At 42.7% G+C, this 21,596-nt stretch overlaps 1 protein-coding gene across 1 annotated transcript; it reads left to right on the forward strand.

Moving 5' to 3' along the window:
• Nucleotides 1-344: 344 nt before the first annotated feature.
• On the forward strand, nt 345-17,169 carry LOC135546100 (calmodulin-1). Its single transcript, XM_064974254.1, has 6 exons — nt 345-710; nt 7,133-7,163; nt 7,600-7,743; nt 13,633-13,739; nt 14,667-14,802; nt 15,331-17,169. Exons 1-6 carry the CDS (start codon nt 708-710, stop codon nt 15,357-15,359), a joined length of 450 nt encoding a protein of 149 aa, XP_064830326.1. The 5' UTR covers nt 345-707; the 3' UTR covers nt 15,360-17,169.
• Nucleotides 17,170-21,596: the final 4,427 nt, after the last annotated feature.

Below are 21,596 nucleotides of genomic sequence, written 5' to 3' on the forward strand. Positions count from 1 at the left end.
ACAACGTAAAATTATAAACTCATTAGTCTTGCAATGCATACATCCAATTTGGCGCAATGCAGTTTACAACCAGCCAATTACAAAATCGGGTATTTTTCTAACCGTTTCTCTGGGCCAATAAGGAACTGCGTTACATTGGCTTAGTTGAAGCTCATCTCAGTACACCACTGTGGTCATACTTGATCAAAAATAAGAGCTATCAAATTGACAATGTATATCCATTTCAAATATTGTATGTTCACCGCTTCGATAGACAGAAATTATGGGCGCGTCTGCTTCTCATCAAACAGAATCCTGCAGTATCTCTGCGCGATTCGTGCAAGTAGTACAATGACTTTGTTGTTTGATGAGTAACAGGGGACGGTGCTAGGCAATTTCAGTGAGTGCAGCGATCAATATAAAGCGAATAGATTATTATATTCTGACGCATTTGTGGTGTGCAGTTTTAAGATTGGCAGGTTCGTCAGAGGGGGGTGAAGAAAGATGTCACTTCGCGGAGCGATATAGTGCAAATGAGGCCACATCGGCAGTGACGCGGTCCCTAGTGTTTCCGGGCAACTTCGCAGAGAAGGGACTGAATACCTCTAGCGAATTGTTTTTCAGCTCTAAACAACGATACATACGTTGGACACAGTTGGTTTGCCAGCCACGAGGGGGACGTTGACTATTTAGTCATTGAAATTGTCGAAGTGCGAGGACGTAATAAAATGGTGAGTATAGCCACCGTTTTGCTAGCTAGCTTGCTGCACTCATTCAACCCACAGACAAAGCCAAGCGTATGCTATCTCGCTAACATGCATTCGTATTGGGTTCGAGCAACGCCTACAGTTATAACGAGCTCGCTATCCGTAAACTAGCTAGCTAAATAAGGTGTGACTGAAAAGTTTTGTCGGTCTGGCAGCTCAACTGTTGATATCACCACCTGACTGGGCTGTTGGCTTGACGTTGGAATGCAATAACTTGCAGTTGGCCAAACTCATACGGAGTTTTGACAGACAATAAGAAGATGCTTGATTGTAGTCACGTATTCCTTGCCAAGGCAAAACGTATGAGCAGCTAGTTAAGGTCATTGGTTTAGCTTATCAGGGTTGGGGGTACTAATGGTGAGTGGGCGTGGTGGTTAAGGCAGAAGCATAGCGCTGTTTGATGTAATAAAACCCAAACACACTGCTAATTGAATTAACTTAATCGCCTAGCTAAGCAGCCAACTAATACTACCATCTAAATAATTGTTAACATTCAACGTTAGCTATGTAGGCATGAGCCAGTTCATTTGTATTTTGCCATGAACAATGCCGAGATTGTACTGTCCCAAGGCAAGCTGATAGCTTGTGCGCTACAAGCGAACCTGTGTTGTCATGTTTCCAATTACATAGCTAGCTGGCAATATGATATAGCTAGTAATACTTGTTGTGCATCGTTTTGTTGCGCAAATTGAGATGGCAATAGCGATGCGATATTTGAGTCTTTCGTCATGGTGTTGCGTATTGCACCACCACGTCGATCCGCAGTCTGCTGTTCGTGAATGATCTTCGTTGCCGCCCCTCTACCACACGCATTCCTCCCCTCTGCATTGAACCACATGGTTGGTGCAGTATACTGACACGGGATCCGCAGTGCACGCTTCTGCAAAAATGGGAAAGAGACTCTAAAAGACCTTGTGACAAACGAAGGCTTGTCCTCGTATGCTCTGCTTTAGCCCTCATAATTGCTGTTTTGCGGAACGAAAGTATGGCCTTGGAGCTAAATCTATTATTCATGGTGGGTTTGTTTTGCACCAAAGGATAAGACACAATTGCAAATCTGAATATCTTGCCATCTGCCCCCAAAAATGAGGCAGCACCACTTTACCACCACAGTGAATATGGAAGGAACAGCCTTTAACCAGGACTGTACATAATCGCACAGTATAGTAACGTTACATGGGATCTCAATACTGCTCAAATGCAACACTGTTTTCCTGAGCCATTTTGTGTTTGACAAATGTACGGCCTTGTAAATGCTCCTCAACCACTGCTTGATTCCTCCACCCTCTGCGTGGATAGAATGCGCTGCAGTCTGCTTGCTGCCCTTTCCTTCCCCCTCTCATCCTGATGACTCACTGAGATGGAGCAAAGCACGTGTTCATTACAGTTAAAGAATTTAGCCTAGGACATGTGCAAAACACAGAATCATATGATTTTTTGTTGTTGTATTTTTGCCCCTTTTCGTGATATCCAATTGGCAGTTAGTCTTATCTTATTGCTGCAACTCCCCTACGAACTCGGGAGAGGCAACGGTCGAGAGCCATGTGTTCTCTGAAACGCGTCCCTGCCGAGCCCCACTGCTTCTTGACACACTGCTCGCTTAACCCGCATCCAGAAGCACCAATGTGTCGGAGGAAACACTCTGTGTTGCCCCTTTCTGTCGGCTACATGCACACTAACCTGTAGTTTTTGTGTGTGTGTGTGTGGGGGGGGTCGCGCACACTTTCACTGGTATGCACACTTTCACTCAAGCAATAAATTATATGTATGATGACGAAGACCCACAAAAAGCAACATAGGTGGTAATAGTCAGTGTGCTACATTGGCGACCCTGTTCGTGCCGCTCTAATTATAGCAGGCGTACTGAGGTGTATTTATACCCAACCCTCATCACACTTCCTCAGCCTGAAATGTGCTGGTTGACTGACTCACAGGCCTGATAAGACCTCGTCCTCAACTGATGGTCTCAGACTTTGCTCGTTCTGATATTTCTTTATTTTAATGGATTATGTGTGTATTTATTTTTTGCTAGGTATTACTGCACCGTTGTAGCTAGAAACACAAGCATTTCCATTTCCATGCACCTGCAAATCTGTGTATGAGACTAATAGACCTAGATTTGATTTGAAATGTCATGTACTAGATACAGGTCTAATTGGCAGGAAACCGCTAACTGGCCTGAAAGTAGTGACCATGTTTATATACGCACAGTATTCCGGATAGTAGCTCATATCCCGCTTAAGGTCTTATTTGGGATAAGCTGTTTAGATGCACATTTTGATATCCCACTCACGAGTATCCCTGTATCCATGATTGAACAGAATATTCATATGGGTTAAATGGAATCCTAACAGAAATATGGACACTGATTGTAGGCCTATAACTTCTCACGTCTGGCTTAATATAATAAAGTGCATTCGGGAAGTATTCAGACCCACATTTCGTTACGTTACAGCCTTATTCTAAAATGGATTGAATTAATTGTTTCCCCTCAATCTACACACAATACTCCTTAATGACAAGGTGAAAACAGGTTTTTAGAAATTTTTTGCAAATGTATTGAAAATAAAAAACAGAACTAGCTTATTTACATAGACTACCATTCAAAAGTTTGGGTCACTTAGAAATGTCCTTGTTTTGAAAGGGAACCATTTTTTTTTGTTCGTTAAAATAACATAAAATTGATCAGAAATAAAGTGGAGATATTGTTAATGTTGTAAATGACTTAGCTGGAAATTATAAGATTATTATTATTATTATTATTTTTTGTTTGATGGGTGTACAGAGGCCCATTATCAGCCACCATCACGTTGTTAGCTAATCCAAGTTTATCGTTAAAAAAGGCTAATTGATCATTAGAAAACCATTTTGCAATTGTTAGCACAGCTGAAAACTGTTGTTCTGATTAAAGAAGCAATAAAACTGGCCTTCTTTAGACTAGTTGAGTATCTGGAGCATAAGCATTTGTGGGTTCAACTACAGGCTCAAAATGGCCAGAAACAAAGACCTTTCTTCTGAAACTCGTCAGTTTATTCTTGTTCTGAGAAATGAAGGCTATTCCATGTGAGAAATTACCAAGAAACTGAAGATCACGTACAACACTGTGTACTTCTCCCTTCACAGAATAGAGCAAACTGGCCCTAACCAGAATAGAAAGAGGAGTGGGAGGCCCCGGTGCACACCTAGGCAAGAGGACAAGTACATTTGAGTGTCTAATTTTAGAAACCGACGCCTCACAAGTTCTCAACTGGAAGCTTCATTAAATACTACCTGCAAAACACCAGTCTCAATGTCAACAGTGCAGTTGACTCCGGGATGCTGGCCTTCTAGGCAGAGTTGCAAAGAAAAGCCATATTTCAGACTGGCCAATAAAAAGAAAAGTTTAAGACAGGCAAAAGAACAGACACTGGACAGAGGAAGATAGTAAAGTGTTATGGACAGAAAAATTAACATTTGAGGTGTTTGGATCACAAAGAAGAACATTTGTGAGATGCAGAAAAAATGAAAAGATGCTGGAGGAGTGCTTGAAGCCATCTGTCAAGCATGGTCGAGGCAATGTGATGGTCTGGGGGTGCTTTAGTGTTGGTAAAGTGGGAGATTTGTACAGGGTTAAAGCCTTCCTTCTTCAAGATCCCCGTCACTCCATTTTGCAACGCCATGCAATACCCTGTGGACGGTACTTAATTGGAGCTAATTTCCTCCTTCAACAGGACAATGACCCAAAGCACAGCTCCAAACTATGCAATAATTATTTAGGGAGGAAGCAGTCAGCTGGTATTCTGTCTATAACGGAGTGGCCAGCACAGTCACTGGATCTCAACCCTTGACCGTATGGTACGTAAGAAGTGCCCATCAAGCCAATCCAACTTGTGGAAGGTGCTTCAGGAAGCATGGGGTGAATTATCTTCAGATTACCTCAACAAATTGACAACTGGAATGTCAAAGTTCTGCATTTCCACAAACGTCAAAGGGTTTCCTTTCAAATGGTACCAATAATATGCATATCCTTGCTTTAGGGCCTGAGCTACAGGCAGTTAGATTTGGGTATTTCATTTTAGGTGAAAATTGAAAAATAGGGGCCAGAGTCCTTAAATCAACTCCTACAAAATTATGCCTTTCTTGCAGTAAAATGTATACAATAAATGTTAATTTTGACTCGAGAAATTGTTTTTCTTTCCTTCAGCATCTCTTGAGACATGTTATCTTGACACGTATGCAAGCACACAGTATTTCAACCACATAAAATATGCAACTGAAGACATTGTTTTCTCAACTTTTAATTTCTCTAGAATCGGTCAGTCCACAGTTTGAGTAATTGCGCCCCCCCGGTCCCTAAACAAAACAGACAACTTTATTGGTGTTAACTAGATTACTAATGAATCCATTCCATGTAAGACATTATTCTGATGAGCTCTACTGTGTTTAGTCTAGATACATGAACCTTCTCTTCTGTCACAGCCTAACGGCAGTTGACAAACAAATGGCCTGCCAAATGTCAAATTATAAGCAGAAACTTAGGGGTCAAAGTGCAGAATATCAGCAAAGTGAATTATGGTGGATGTAACTGTGGGGAGCCTACCTTTTTGAAGTGATTTGTTTGACAGATGAAAACATCACTCAACACCCATGATATTTGGAACTGAGCCTGCGCAAACCACGAAAAACAACCGTAAACGGCATAAGATGTTTTACATGCCACAGTATCCTGTCTTAATATCGGCATATTTCTCAACTAGGACCGGATATGTTCATACAGTACCAGCCAAAAGTTTGGACAAACCTACTCTTTCCAGGGTTTCTCATTCTTTTCACTATTATTCTACAATGTAAACGTTTTTGTAAAGACATCAAAACTATGAAATGACACATGGAATCATGTAGTAACCAAAAAAGTGTTTAACAAATCAACATATTTGAGATTCTTCAAAGTAGCCACCCTTTGCCTTGATGACAGCTTTGCACATGCTTGGCATTCTCTCAACCAGGTTCATGAGTCACCTGGAATGCATTTCAATTAACAGGTGTGCCTTGTTAAAAGTTCATTTGTGGAATTTCTTTCCTTAATGTGTTTGAGCCAATCAGTTGTGTTGTGACCAAGGTATAGGGCTATCTATTGGTATATAGCCCTTTTTAGTAAAAAAACAAGTCCATATTATGGCTAGTCAGCTCAAATAAGCAAAGAGAAACGACAGTACATCATTACTTTAAGACATGAAGGTCAGTCAATCTGGAAAATTTCAAACATTGAAATGTTTTTCAAGAGTAGTCACAAAAACCTAGCGCTATGATGATCCTGGCTTTCATGAGGACCACCACAGGAAAGGAATACCCAGAGTTACCTCTGCTGCAGAGGATAAGTTCATTAGTTACCAGCCTCAGAAATTGCAGACCAAATAAATGCTTCAGAGTTCAAGTAACAGACACATCTCAACAGTTCAGAGGGGACTGCGTGAATCAGGCCTTCATGGTCGAATTGCTGCAAAGAAACCACTACTAAAGGACACCAATAAGAAGAGACTTGCTTGAGCTAAGAAACACAAGCAATGAACATTTAGACCGGTGGGAATCTATCCAAATTTGAGTCCTTTTGAGATGCAGAGTAGGTAAACGGATGATCTCCGCGTGTGTGGTGCCCACCGTGAAGCATGCAGGTGTGGGTGTGCTTTGCTGGTGACACTGTTGGGATTTATTTAGAATTCAAGGCACAATTAACCAGCATGGTTCAACAGCATCTGCAGCGATATGCCATCCCATCTGGTTTGCGCTTAGTGCCATCATTTTGTTTTTCAACAGGACAATGACCCAACCTCCAGGCTGTGTAAGGGCTATTTGACCAAGGAGAGTGATGGAGTGCAGCATCAGATGACCTGGCCTCCAAAATCACCCGACATCAACCCAATTGAGATGGTTTGGGATGAGTTGGACCACGGAATGAAGAAAAATCAGCCAACAAGTCCTCAGCATATGTGGGAACTCCTTCAAGACTATTGGAAAAGCATTCCGGGTGCAGCTGGTTGAGATAATTAATCTACTGTAGAAAATAGTAGAAATAAAGAAGCTCTTGAGTCTGTGTACAGACTTTTAAATGATACTGTATGCGTCAACTCAAACAGAATACTTGAGTATCCCAAATAATAATGGTATAACGGTGTGCATGTAAACATGTGTAGGAACAACATTATGCTACTCCTGTGAGCACTGAGGTTATAGGGGTGAAAGTATCACTGTCATCTCATCTGGTCTCATGCGAATCCAGTGGGGCAGGTATGGTTACACACAGAAGTAAAAGAGCAGCCATTAGGTGATTGTGACTTAATTTACCTCAGGCTATAATATGTTTGGGGCCGTGGACAATATCTCACTCTTGCTTCCTCTCGTCTTCACAGGCTGACCAACTGACTGAGGAGCAGATTGCTGGTGAGTACAATCCCTAACCCCGAACAGTGAGTCCTTTCAAAGCTCTTCAATACAATCCCAGTTAGTCAAAGTGATTTGAGTTCCTGTTGGTTGGCCAGATAGTGTGGGTGCTTAGAGTCATGGATCCTCATGGTAGTGGCCAACATTTAGGCTACTCTGCCTGTTAGTTTGTACTGCTGCTGCTAATCTTGTACCTACCATTCTTAGTAAGAGGTGTTTTTTTTTTCTCTTCTTTTTCTTCATCTGCACAGATCTAAAAATTGGGTGATATCAGTATGTTGAACGCATCCTGGGAATTTGCCCTTAGCTGTCCAGTTCTCTCACATCAGTGCAGATGAAGGAAAGGAGACAAGGATAGAAAGACCATGTAGACTATTGACGTAGCCAATATAGGCATTTCCACCAATCCCACACTGTTCCCTGTTTGCTGATTCAGAGTTCAAGGAGGCCTTCTCACTGTTCGACAAGGACGGCGATGGCACCATCACCACCAAGGAGCTGGGCACTGTCATGCGCTCTCTGGGACAAAACCCTACTGAGGCAGAGCTACAGGACATGATCAACGAGGTGGACGCCGATGGTAAGATTAGAGAGATGTGTACAATGACACACACACACACACACTGACGTGCTGACACACATGCACACGTATGGTCAGAACCTAACAAGGCTGACCCCTTTCACATAGTGGCTGAATGGTGACACACACACTCCATAATTACTGGCCCCTAACCGCTATGCTACCTGCTGTCCGACCTGGATGGCACCATGGCTCTGGTTTCATGATGGATCGCATTTCAACCATCCATCGTTTCCAACCACAACAGAGGCTCACCCATAGAGTTGGAGGACTCTCTAGATGGATAAAACCCGTTTTTGGCATGGACATAGAGCTCGCCAGCTTGTAGTCCTAAAACTAGAAATTACTTACCTTTTTGGTTCGCTCAGCCATTCTTATGGTGGAAATGAATGGGGTTTTGGGATAAATGCAGATAATAAGGTCAACACAGGCTTAGGGCATCTTATACATTTTCATCAGTCAGTTAACATGACAGTAAAAAATGTTAAGCCTGTATGTGCTTGTTTTTGATTACATAAATGCTTCCAAATTCACAAAAAGTGATGTTAGCTGATGATGATTCTCATAAATAAAGGTAAAGTTTATTTATAAAAAAAAAAAAAGTTTTTTAACTAGAAAATTGTGTATTGATATTCTAGTTTTATCCCTTTAGGGCACCTGTAACCCCCCCGTGAAATGCATTTAACAATGCCCACGTTAATTTCTACTCCCGTCTCATGTCCTGTTAGTTGTATAAGTAATACAGTGTGCTATACAAAAACTGGCGAAGAGGAAGAAACGTTCTCACGTTTGTGCTCATCTTTGGCAGAAAGTCTGAGTTAAATTCGTTTTTTTTTCTTCGCTGTATTAAGATGCAAACAAAACGCGGAGCTAGCCAGTCGAGTGATGCTAGCAAGCTTTTGATGTCGCGTCAATGAGAGCCTCGAGGGATAAGAAGAGTTTTGCTGCGGGAGAAAGTGAAGTCGGCATGAGTTAAAAGAAAGAAAAGGGGTCTGGGACCATCTGAAAAGTGTGAGAAAGAGAAATAAACCGAAAATGTCTGCATTGATTGGAAATATAGGAACATTTGAATCTGTGGAACAATGGAGTTCTTAGAACGTTGGAGTTCTTTGTGTTGGCAAATGGATTTAAAGCAGAAGTCGTGCCAACAATTTTGACTGTTATGGGAGGAAAAACATTCAATCTACTGCGCAGCCTAGTAATGCCTGAAAAACAAGGTGATAAATCATGATGAAATTGTGGCTACCTTAAAAGGACATTATTCTCCCAAACCACTGATAATTGCAGAGAGATTCTGGTTTCATAAGAGAAATCAAGATGAGAGGGAATCAATCTCACAGTTTGTGGCTGTATTGAAACAACTTATCTGAACACTGTAAATTTGGGAGATCAATGAGTGACACTATACGTGATAGGTTAGTGTGTGGCATGCGCAGCAAGGCAATCCAGAAACGCCTTTTTGACTGAGAGTGACTTAACATTGCAGAGAGCAATAGAAGTGAGTACGTCAATGGAAATGGCAAATAAAGACGCACAACAGCGAAGTGCTTCGACTAAAGTGCATAAGGTGTCTACGTGGTTAAAAAACAAGGCAGGAGGTGGGAAGCCATGCTATCGCTGTGGGAAACCAGGTCACCAAGCAGAGGAGTGTTGGTGCAAAGACTTAGACTGCAGAAGTTGTGGAAAAATGGGTCACATTGAATGTGCAGAGAAAGACACAATCAAAAAAGTACTGAACAAAGGAAAAGCGACTTCAGGAAGTTCAAAAAGAGAGTGCATAAAATGAAGGGGGAGAATCTTTGCATGTTATGTCCATTTCAGACAATGGATACGGCTACTGGGTGACACCGCTACTGGACAGAAACGCAGTACAGATGCAAGTGGACACTGGAGCAGCCATATCTTTGCTGTCTGAGGCTGTATACAAGGAGAAACTACAGCCCACAAAGATGACGCTGAAAACACACACTAGTGAGATTGTTCCAGTGAGAGGAAGCGTGATTGTTACAGTGGAGCACAACAAACAGAAGGTAAAGCTACCACTCTACATTGTGAAAGGCAACCATCCAGCATTGCTAGGACGCACATGGCTGGAAAAGATCAAATTCAACTGGCAGGAAATTCACATGGTTGCAAAAGAGGACACAAACCTACAAGGGATATTGAGGAAACACGTGGATGTGTTCAAAGGAGAACTTGGCAGTATGAAGGACATAACAGTTAAACTGACAGTGAAACCAGACAGCAAGCCAAAATGCTTCAAAGCTAGACCTGTCCCATACGGCATAAAACCAGATGTTGAAATTGAGCTTAACAGACTAGTTGAGAGTGGAGTATTGGATCCAGGGAATGTTAGTGAATGGGCTACACCCATTGTTCCAGTCATGAAAAAAGATGGATCACTCAGACTGACTCAGTGGTGATTTCAAAGTCACCATTAACCCAGTCTTGACTGCTGAAAAATATCCACTACCCCTCATTGACAACCTCTTTTCTGGTTTAGCTGGAGGACAAAAATTCAGTAAGATAGGCCTGACATAAGTCTACAGATGCATTTGGACCAAGAGTCACAAGAACTGTTGACCATAGTGACTCACAAAGGACTGTACAGGTACCGGAGGCTTCCTTTTGGAATCACCTCAGCTCCGGCCTTGTTTCAGTGAGCTATGGACCAGATACTGAGCGGGCTCACTGGGGTCCAATGCTGCCTCTGATCTACTCATGACCGGCAAAGACGAGCAGGAGCACCTGAGAAACCTGAATGCTACACTACAGAGATTGGAGGCGTACGGTCTGAGGGTCCAGAAGGACACCTGCAAGTTTTTCCGGCCTTCTGTTGAGTGCCTGGGCCACATCATCGACAGTTCGGGGCTCCACAAGGCGCCATCGAAGGTGAAGGCAGTTGCGGAAGCTCCACCCCCACAGAACGTGAGTCAGCTGAGATCATTCTTAGGACTACTGACATACTACGCAAAGTGTGTGCCAAACCTAGCTAACATGTTAAAGCCACTGCCTGAACTTTTGAACAAAACCAAACAGTGGAAGTGGACAGACAGATGTGAGGAGGCCTTCAAGAAAGTGAAAACAGCCTTAGCTCAGTCAGAGGCCCTAACCCACTTCAACCCCAACTTGCCATTACAGTTGGCATGTGGCACATCGCCTTATGGCGTTGGTGCCGTTGTCTCTCACATCATGCCATCAGGTGAAGAAAGGCCAATTGCTTTCCTATCACGGACATTTAAGTAAAGCCGAGATCAATTATGCACAGAGCGTGAAGCACTCGCCATTGTGTTTGGAGTTAGGGTTAGAACAGAAATTTCATCGGTTTCTGTTTTGGCCGACGATTCACACTGCTGACGGACCATAGACCCCTCACCTCCATTTTTGGTCTCCACACCGGCAATCGTTGCGTGCAGCCAACCGCATGCAGCGATGGGCGTTATTGTTATCTGCTCACCAGTACGATATCAAGTACAGAAGTTCTGAGCAGCACTGCAATGCAGACGGCCTCTCGACTTCCCTTACCTGTCGCACACACTGGGCACTCCCAGGCTGAAATCTTCTACTCCAAGGAAGTGACGAACTCTCCAGTTACATCTGTCCAAGTGAAAAGGTTCACCCACACTGATTCAGGGATGTCTGAGGTCGTGAACATTGTCTCTCGTGGAAAAGAAGTAGAGATGTCGGACAGCCTACAACCTTACTTAGTGAGGAGAAACAAGCTCACCGTTCAGTTTGGATGCTTGCTATGTGGTTTTCTAGTCATACCGCTGCCACTGAGAAGGCAGGTGCTTAAAGAACTCCATTCAGGGCACTGTGGCATGGTGCGAATGAAGGAGATTGCACGCAGCTACTTTTGGTGGCCAGGTCTGTACGCAGCTATCGAAGACCAGGTCAAGTCATGTTCTGCATGTTAAAAGATGAACATGCCTCAGCTAGCGCCACTACACCCATGGGACTTCCCAGAGGAGCCTAGGCAGCGAGTCCACATAGACTATGCAGGCCCACTGGAGGATCATATGTTCTTAGTCGTAGTTGACGCACACAGCAAATGGCCTGAGGTCACAGTGATGAAGAGCACCTCAGCAGAGAGAACCATCAAAGAGCTACGGTCAATCTTCAGTCGCTTCGGCTTGCCAACCAACTCGTTAGTGATAATGGCCCCCAACTGGTGTCTGAAGAGTTCTGGTCATTCATGGAAGCAAATTAAATTTAACACATCAAGTCAGTGCCGTATCACCCTGCAACGAACGGCCTCGCTGAAAGGTTTGTCCAAACGATGAAGCAAGCTTAAAAATCATCAAGGGAACCGCTCCCTCAATAGGCGTCTAAACACCTTCCTGTTAACCTACAGAAACACTCCCCCACGCTACAATCAAAGTGGCACCTGCGTCAGCCATGATGAAAAGACAGCTTGCACGTGACTCGACCTCCAAAGACGAAACAGGTTGTACTAACATAACAGCGAGCACAGTTGGAGAGACGGAGCAAAGTGTAAGACAGAAGCTTCATGGCTGGAGAGTGAGTTCTTGCTCGGAACTACTGCAAAGGTCCAAAGTGGATACCAGCCACAGTGGTCGCACAAACAGGGCCTATATCCTACACAGTTCACACACCGGAAAACATCATTTGGAGGAGACACGTGGATCAACTGTTGCCAGGAACCAACCTCAGAGATGACTCATGTCAAGCGACAAACCAGGATCAGCCACTGGAGACCTACAATGACTACGAACCATCACCTGAACATCCACTGCAGCAACCTACAAATGTGGAAAGTGCTCCAGTCTCCAAAGTGCATACGTGGGGTACTGTTGCACCCCAGTCTGGGCATACACCATCACCACTCAGACTCAGAGATAATGTGACTGTAGACTCACCTGTACGTCGTCATTACCCTGCAAGAGAAAGACGACCCTCTGACAGGTTGACTATTTAGTTCAGACTAACCTCAGACATTGGGGCAAAATACACCCCAGGGTTAAGTCTGGGGACTGAGGCCGTCTACCCTCTTTCCCTAGTTTGGAAAAGGTTATTCTGAAAAGTTCATTTATTTACATTAAGAGAACTTATGTTAAAGAAAACACTAGGCAAAACAGTGAATATTTACTTTTTCCTTATGAGTCATCAAAGGTAAAGGGGGAGGAATATGTTGTGTATTGATATTCTAGTTTTGTCCCTTTAGGGCACCTGTATCCCCCCCTAGCTTACCTACGTTGAAATGCTTGGAATGTTCTTCCTTTGAAACTCATTAAGCAATGCCCACGTTAATTTCTACTCATGTCCTGTCCTTATATTAGTTGTATAAGTAATACAGTGTGCTATACAACACAAGTCAGTTAAGACTTACTCCGGCCAAAACCTGGACGACACAAGGCCAATTGTGAGCCGCCCTATATGCACTCCCAATCACGGCTGGATGTGATCCAGCCTGGATTCGAAACCGGGGACTATATTGATGCCATTGAGGGCTTCCACCATTTTTAAGTAGTCAACTGGGTGGGAATTCCATGTGTGTTATGGAATGATCACATGATTCCATCAAGAGGGATCAGCCAATGAATTATACTCATGAGCAAACATTCCATAACCGTCGGTGGCAGTAAATCGGCAACCTTTGCTTTTATATCTGTTCAAACAACACATCTAGGCAGTGGTTTGCAACCTTTGTTTGTTTGCCAACTCTTAGACTTAATTGAAGAAGATAATGGATTACTTAGAAATGGAGATTACCTCAATGGTGCTGCCCATGTACTCCGATGCCAAGATGATGTCTCTCTTTGGGCACATTCCAGAATGTACCGACAAAAATTTCAACACAGCTCATTATGAAATAAAGTTTGTGTGTGTGCACAAACATAAAATGAAGATTGTCTTGTTCGTCCTTAGGTAACGGGACAATCGACTTCCCAGAGTTCCTGACAATGATGGCGAGGAAGATGAAGGACACAGACAGCGAGGAGGAGATCAGAGAAGCCTTCAGAGTCTTTGATAAGGTACGCATGCTCCACACCGTCCCCTTTGATTGTTGTACTCCGTCAATTGGAAATGTGCTTAGTGTTTTGAGCCATTATGATTGTCTGTTTTATATTTTTGTGCTTAGAATTGTGGAAATGTATCACATACTTGTGAAAATTGCACCAAAGTGATTGAACAAAAACTAACACTTCATGTTCTGAGAATGTGACGTTGAAAGTGGGATGGACTACTGTGCCTCTGCCATCCTGATGTTATGTAATCCAGTGTTTGTCATCATCGTTATGTATTCTTAACTGTGTTGCTGAGAGGAGGGCTTTGTCTGTTGGGAGCAGTGCAAAAATCTGAGTCACAAGCTAATGGGGAGCGCTCATTGCCTGGGCTTATATTGCTCCGTGCAGCCTGGAATAATGCTGCCCCTTTTTAAACAGAGCCATGTGATTTTGTGTGTGTGTGGACTTAAATTTAGTGTGTATTGCGGTTGGTTGTTTGCACCCTCATTGACGGATCGGATGTGACTGGTGTGATTGTGTCAGGCATTGTTTTTGTTGGACATTTGTGCAACAGTCCTGAAGGGTCTTGGTTACTGCTATAATGCCAGTTTGCTAGGGCACCAGTCTGTCAGTATCCCCCTAGACATTTTATTATCCCTCCATCTGTGGCTCTTGAGTCTTGGCAGAGCTAGAGCCAGAGATCAGGCTGGGGCTGGGTGAGCAGACGGACCAGATCCATGCATATCTCTGGCTGTCACACAGATTGGGCAGCCAGGGACCATGTTCATGTGCCAGCATACCAGATAAACCTGGGCTCTATTCAGAAGATGGACATGTCACTGATCGTTCTGAGAGAAAAGCCTTGTTTAAACCTGTCAGAATGAGATCAGGTCAAAGTACTGTATGTAAGAGCCTTCTCTCTTTGCCTATTGAATGAGCATGTTCTCCCTGTAGGATGGGAATGGCTACATCAGTGCGGCAGAGCTGCGCCACGTCATGACCAACCTCGGGGAGAAGCTCACAGACGAGGAGGTGGACGAGATGATCCGCGAGGCCGACATTGACGGAGACGGACAGGTCAACTATGAAGGTGAGCTCAACGTCCTTCCCCTCTCCCATTCGTGCGTTTGCAGATATCAAGGAAACGGATAGGTGGAAGCTCACCGTAGCCTGTTGCAAGCCAAGGTGGTGCTAAATATCACCGTATTTCCAATACTTTTCTGGTACCTTCCGATCTGCGAAAACCAGAGGGCTAAAGATTCTCTTAAAACCTCCACTTCCTCGTCCTCCTTTTTCCTCCTCTCTCTCCCTCTTCCTGCTCCTCCTCTTAGATCTACTGTGAGTTCACTGAAGTTTGTGTCTTTCCACTGTTGCCCCTGTCAGTTGTGCCTTATTTCTCTTTGCTTTGATGCTGAAAGTAAAGGCAATAAAAGGAGTTATACATAACAAGCTTAATGAATCACTGCTCATTGAATTCAAAATAGTATTGAAGACCTTTATTCCTCATGTTACTTTGTTCCAATAATCTTATTAATGTGCCATAATCATTGTTAACATAATGCCCTTTATTCTTGTGGTTTTCTTATTTTTTCTCTCTCTGTTTTGTTGTGCCTTGCAGAGTTTGTGCAGATGATGACAGCCAAGTGAAGTAGACTGTGCTCTCACACATTTCTCTCTTACATTGCTTGTCCTCCTAAGATCACGCTGTCTTTAAGAAAACAAAACAATAATCAAGCCAAAATGTAAAACTTAAATGATTCAATGTACAAAATTATTTAATAAAAAAACAAATCCACGTACTTCTAGGGTATCAGTTTTAAGAGTAACTGCAGATGAATCCCTAACAGAAGTTAATGGACCAAGCTTTAACGAGGCATGAGGCCCTTACTCCAGAGTAAGATCCTTGGGAGTCTCCCAGATGCCGAAGAAATTTGAGGAAAGGGCAACACGGACGAGGGATAGGAATCCATGCCCCCACCCTTGCCCTCAGAACAGCTTCAATTCGTCGGGCATGGACTCTACAAGGTGTCAAAAGCGTTCCATAGGGATGCTGGCCCATGTTGACTCCAATGCTTCCCATAGTTGTCAAGTTGGCTGGATGTCCTTTGGGTGGTGGACCATGGTTGATGCACACAGGAGTGTGAAAATCTCAGCAGTATTGCAGTTATTGACATACTCAAACTGGTGCGCCTGGCACCTACTACCATACCCCCTTCAAAGGCACATCTTTTGTTTTGCCCTCTGAATGGCACACATACACAATCCATATCTCAAGGCTTAAAAAAATATTTTTTTAACCTGTCTCTTCCCCTTTAACAACTTGCATCAATAAGGGATCATAGCTTTCACCTGGTCAGTCTATATCATGGAAAGAGCAGGTGTCCCTAATGTTTTGTACTCTCGGTGTGTAATATACACATGTATGTAAAAATGCTAACAGTTGGTGCAAGAATTACAGTGGGAAAGGTTGCTTTGGTGCTCGGTTGAGGAGAGAATTCACCCATTCCTAAGGGGTTGTGGGGAGTTGATAGAAAAGCACTGGTTTATTGGTTGGTTTTCATTGTATTTTGCATTGTTTCGGCAGGCTGTTGTCTTTCGTTCTCAAACAAGGCTTTTAATTTCCCAGCACCACTGAGATGTGCAGTTTCAGAATGTTGATTATGGTAGCACACTTTGAGAGCATTGCTGTGAAGATATTCTATCTTTCATATATCCTGATACAAATATGAATGTCATGCTTTTTAAATGTATGTTATCAAATGTTAACGTATAAATCAATTACACATTTTGGTCACCCAAATATATATTAGTGTATCGTAAACTTTGCATGACCTATTGTTGATATAGAATGACCTGTGAAATGTTTTGAAATGTGCCATAATACTCGAAAGCCTCAACCTGGCAAGAAAACTTAGTAAATTAGAACATATTATGAATATACAGTATAAGCTATATACAGTACATACCTATTTGCACTTTGGTGTAAACCGTATATTTGAACATGTTCTGTAAAAAAGACAATATTGCTGCTGCTGCTAGAACAACTAATTTTTCTCTTGCTCCTGTGGATTTGTTAGATCCTCATGTTGTCGTCAAGTGTTCACATCTTTTATCCGTGCTCCGCTTGCTGTTCTGCTGAACAGAGTATATATTCAGTAATATATTTATTTTTGTCAGTGAGTTGAAAAACTAAATCAGTTTGACGGGTATAAATTAGGGGTTGCATTTTTTATTTGGGGTTGAGTGAAAGGAATGCTAGGAGAGGTACTGAATCGTTGCATGAAAGACAACTTGTGGACTAAAACTATCTGGCTAGCTTTTACTGGTTGGTTAACTTTGATCTACAGGTTGGAAAAGACACATGGTTAAGGACTGTTAAACCTCTGGAGGTAGTGTACAAATTTAAAGATGTGAAATATTAATGTTTGCCATGAATAAATACATTTCCTGAACTTCACTGAGTGTCTCCTTGTCCTGCGTAATACTTCATACGCAATTTTTGTTTTTACTTTTTGTGTTAAAAAAAAAAGAAGCTAACTTCAGCATTTTAGTTATTTGGAGTGTGGAAGAAACTTCAACTCCGTTCAGTTAGTGTGTGTGTACACCCTTTGAGATTGGGTAAGAGAAAGTCACCCTGGCCTCCGTAAGAGGAGCTATATTTGGTGGCTCATGGGATTGCCACAGGAGCCTTTGGTAATCCGGGTCAGTCAGGTTCATGACATCTCACCCCTGTAACTCCAAATGCCTCCCAAGTCTGACCCACACATGCTTCTGCGGTGACGGGCAGGAACAGCCAATGGAATCAATCATATCTGCAGCCTGTTGGATGTGATTGGGTGTTGGCTAATATATTATCTTATGTTATAGTACAGCAAGTAGCTCAGGTACATTTAATTAGGAATTGGAGGACCTCCACTTAGCTGGAAAGCTATAACCCCCTTTAATGTACATTAACTGCCTATGATTGTCTAAATATAATCTATGGCAGTTGTATATAACACATGATCATAACTGGGCAAGGCGCCTGTGTAAGAGCAGTTAACTACAATTTATGTAGAGATATTACATTACTGCACTAGTACTACAATAACTTTGCTGATATTTAGGAGCAAACTTGTTCTTCAAGCGTGTTCTGTGAATTTACAGAGTACAAGGTTGTATTAGTCTGTTGTATTAGTACCTCCCCTACTGGTAGAAGAGAATAGCCTCTGTTATATGATATGCTTACAACTACAGCAGACCAGAAGGAACCAAATAACCAACAAGTCGCTGGATCGAAAACCCGAGCCAACAAGATGTAATAATAAACAGAATTTTTTTTTACTTTTTACTGCCATCTAGTGTTTGTGCACAAGTATAATTGTCTGATCGCTCCTGATGACCCAGATAGTATGTGATCTCTTCGATAACACATAGGAAGTCCCACCCAGTTGACTACTTTAAAATGGTGAACGCGCCAAGTTCTATGGGCGGCTTGGACCTGCCCAATATCAGGTTCTATCAGTGGTGTGCCCACCTCTATTTGGTTAGACATTGAGACTTCTCTTTCAAAATACCCCTTACAGGATCTTTTATTTTTCAGAAGTTTCAAGTCTGTAGAAGATCACTGCAACAATCCTATTACACTTAACACACTCAAAGTATGGAGGCCAGTTCAACGCTTCCTGGGAAGGTCCAAACTAATCTTTGCTCTTACCCCAATTCTTAACAACCCAGATTTTAGTCCAGGATTGCTGGATGCTGGTTTTAACTTTTGGCTTAATAAGGGCATATGCAGACTAAATGACTTATTCCTGATCAGATGTTATTGTCATTTGAGCAGATGGTCGAGAAATATCGACTCCCAAAGCAGGACTTTTTCCGCTTCCTACAAGTAAGACATTATATTCTGAAGAGCACCACCTTAATTGGTAACCCTGATATGTCTGTCATTGAAAGAATGTTTTTTTCCCCCACAAAGGAAAATGTCTAAGTCTGTTTCATGATGCTTTAAAGTCCTTTTCTGCTGTCAACACACAGAGGGTGAAACGAGTGTGGGAGAAAGAATTGTCTGTTACTATTGACGAAGAGATGTGGGAGGACATTTGGAGATAAGCAAAAACAATATCTATATGTAATCGTACTAGAGCAATTCAATTAAGAATAATACACAGATGGCATATATCCCCAAATCACAGACATGCTTTTAGTCCCTCTTCCTCTTCTCCTCAGTGTCTTAAATGCCAAACGGATACAGGCACCCTAACACTTCGTTTATGGTCATGTGCCAAAATACAAAGATACTGGTCTGGTGTTCTGCAAGAAATTGAAAAGATCCTAGGGGTTGATCTAGAATTGGATTCAGTTTCTTTACTGTTGGGTCTCCCTAGTAGGCTTGTTACTTCTGTGGGTGAGAAGAGGCTTTACAACATCCTTACCTTCACAGCGAGGAAAAACATCCTCTTACAGTGGATTAGTGATAAGGTTCCTTCTATTAAAGATTGGCATAAGATACTATTTGAATGGGTGCCTCTGGAATATCTGACATGTACATTGCATTCTAAAACAGACCAGTTCTACAAAGTATGGGAACCTTATCTAAATTACCTAGAACCTGAGGTATCAGCTATTATGGGGGGATCTATGTATTTCAGAACTACACTGTACGTTCCATGTGTGGAACCTAACTTCTTGGTTTAAACTGAGCTTTTTTTGTTTAATTTCTGTTTGTAAGTTTGTTTAAAATGTATGTATTAAGAGACGCAATGATGGGGATGGGGTGAGAGAAGCACCGAGCGGGAAGAGGAAAATAGTGTACGTGTGTGTGTATGTATATATATATATATATATATATATATATACGCAGGTATGTGTAAGTGAGTGCTGTTTTTTTTCTTCTTTTGTTGCTTTGTCTCTGTTGTTTTATCTCTTAATATGGGTGAAAATGGTGAAATTCCAATAAAAAGTACTGTTACAAAAAAACAAATGGTGAAAGCCCTCAATGGCTATGTCCATGCCAACCCAGGTTTTATCCATACAGAGTCCTCTGTCTAACTCTGTGCTGCCCTCACCTTTTCAAAGATGTGTGGAGGCCAAAATGGCCCTATGTGATGCTCTGGGTGTAGTTTCACATATCCTCACTAGGTGACGCTGTATCGTTGTCTTGGAATCTGCTAAGAAGTATTTGTCAGCTGATAAACAGTCCCTTTTTCAGGACCCTGTCTTTCAAAAATAATTCTTACACATCCAAATAACTTCACCGATCTTCATTGTAAAGGGTTTAAACACTGTTTCCCATGTTTGTTCAATGAACCATAAACAATTAATGAACATGCACCTGTGGAACGGTCGTTAAGACACTAACAGCTTACAGACGTTGGGCAATTAAGGTCACAGTAATGAACACTTAAGACACTAAAAGAGGCCTTTCTACTGACTCTGAAAAACACCAAGGGTCCCTGCTCATCTGCGTGAACGTGCCTTAGGCATGCTGCAAGGAGGCATGAGGACTGCAGATGTGGCCAGGGCAATGAATTGCAATGTCCGTGCTGTGAGACACCTAAGACAGCGCTACAGGACAGACAGCTGATCGTCCTCGCAGTGGCAGACCATGTGTAACAACACCTGCACAGGATCGGTACATCTAAACATCACACCTGCGGGACAGGTACAGGATGGCAACAACAACTGCCCGAGTTACACCAGGAATGCACAATCTCTCCATCAGTGCTCACACTGTCCTCAATAGGCTGAGAGAGGCTGTACTGAGGGCTTGTAGGCCTATTGTAAGGCAGGTCCTCACCAGACATCACTGGCAATGTTGCCTATGGGCACAAACCCACCGTCACTGGACCAGACAGGACTGGCAAAAAGTGCTCTGCACTAACGAGTCACAGTTTTGTCTCACCAGGGGTGATGGTCGGATTCACATTTATTGTCAAAGGAATGAGTGTTATACCGAGGCCTGTACTCTGGAGCGGGATCGATATGGGGGTGGAGGGTCTTTCATTGTCTGAGGCGGTGTGTCACAGCTTCATCGGACTGAGCTTGTTGTCATGGCAGGCAATCTCAACGCTGTGCGTTACAGGGAAGACATCCTCCTCCCTCATGTGGTAGCCTTCCTGCAGGCTCATCCTGACATGACCCTCCAGCATACAATGCCACCAGCCATTATGCTCGTTCTGTGCGTGATTTCCTGCAAGACGGGAATGTTCTGTCATGGCCAGCAAAGAGCCTGGATCTCAATCCGATTGAGCACGTCTGTGACCTGTTGGATCGGAGGGTGAGGGCTAGGGCCATTCCCCCCAGAATTGTCCCGGAACTTGCAGATGCCTTGGTGGGAAAGTGGGGTAACATCTCACAGCAAGAACTGGCAAATCTGGTGCAGTCCATGAGATGCACTGCAGTACTTAATGCGGCTAGTGGCCACACCAGAGACTGTAACTTTTGATTTTGACCCTCACCTTTGTTCAGGGACACATTATTCAATTTATGTTAGTCATATGTCTGTGGAACTTGTTCAGTTTATGTCTCAGTTGTTGAACTTATGTTCATACAAAAAATGTACACATGTTAAGTTTGCTGAAAATAAATGCAGTTGAGTGGGAGGACGTTTCTTTTTTTAGTTATAGAATGTTTAGACATTTAAAGCCCCCATGCAGTTGAAAATATATATTTGTAATCATCACTGTATGTTTATTGCATGAAAATAAGTACCAATTAAAAATGTGGACACCTACTCAATGAAAGATATTTCTTTATTTTTACTATTTTCTACATTGTCGAAAAACTATGTCAAAACTATGAAATAACACATATGCAATCATGTAGAAACCAAAGAATTATCTCAACTAGCTTTATGAGGTAGTCACCTGGGATGCATTTCAATTAACAGGTGTGCCTCGT

Source organism: Oncorhynchus masou, chromosome 9 (assembly GCF_036934945.1).
Source record: "Oncorhynchus masou masou isolate Uvic2021 chromosome 9, UVic_Omas_1.1, whole genome shotgun sequence".
Classification (NCBI taxonomy): Eukaryota; Metazoa; Chordata; class Actinopteri; order Salmoniformes; family Salmonidae; genus Oncorhynchus; species Oncorhynchus masou.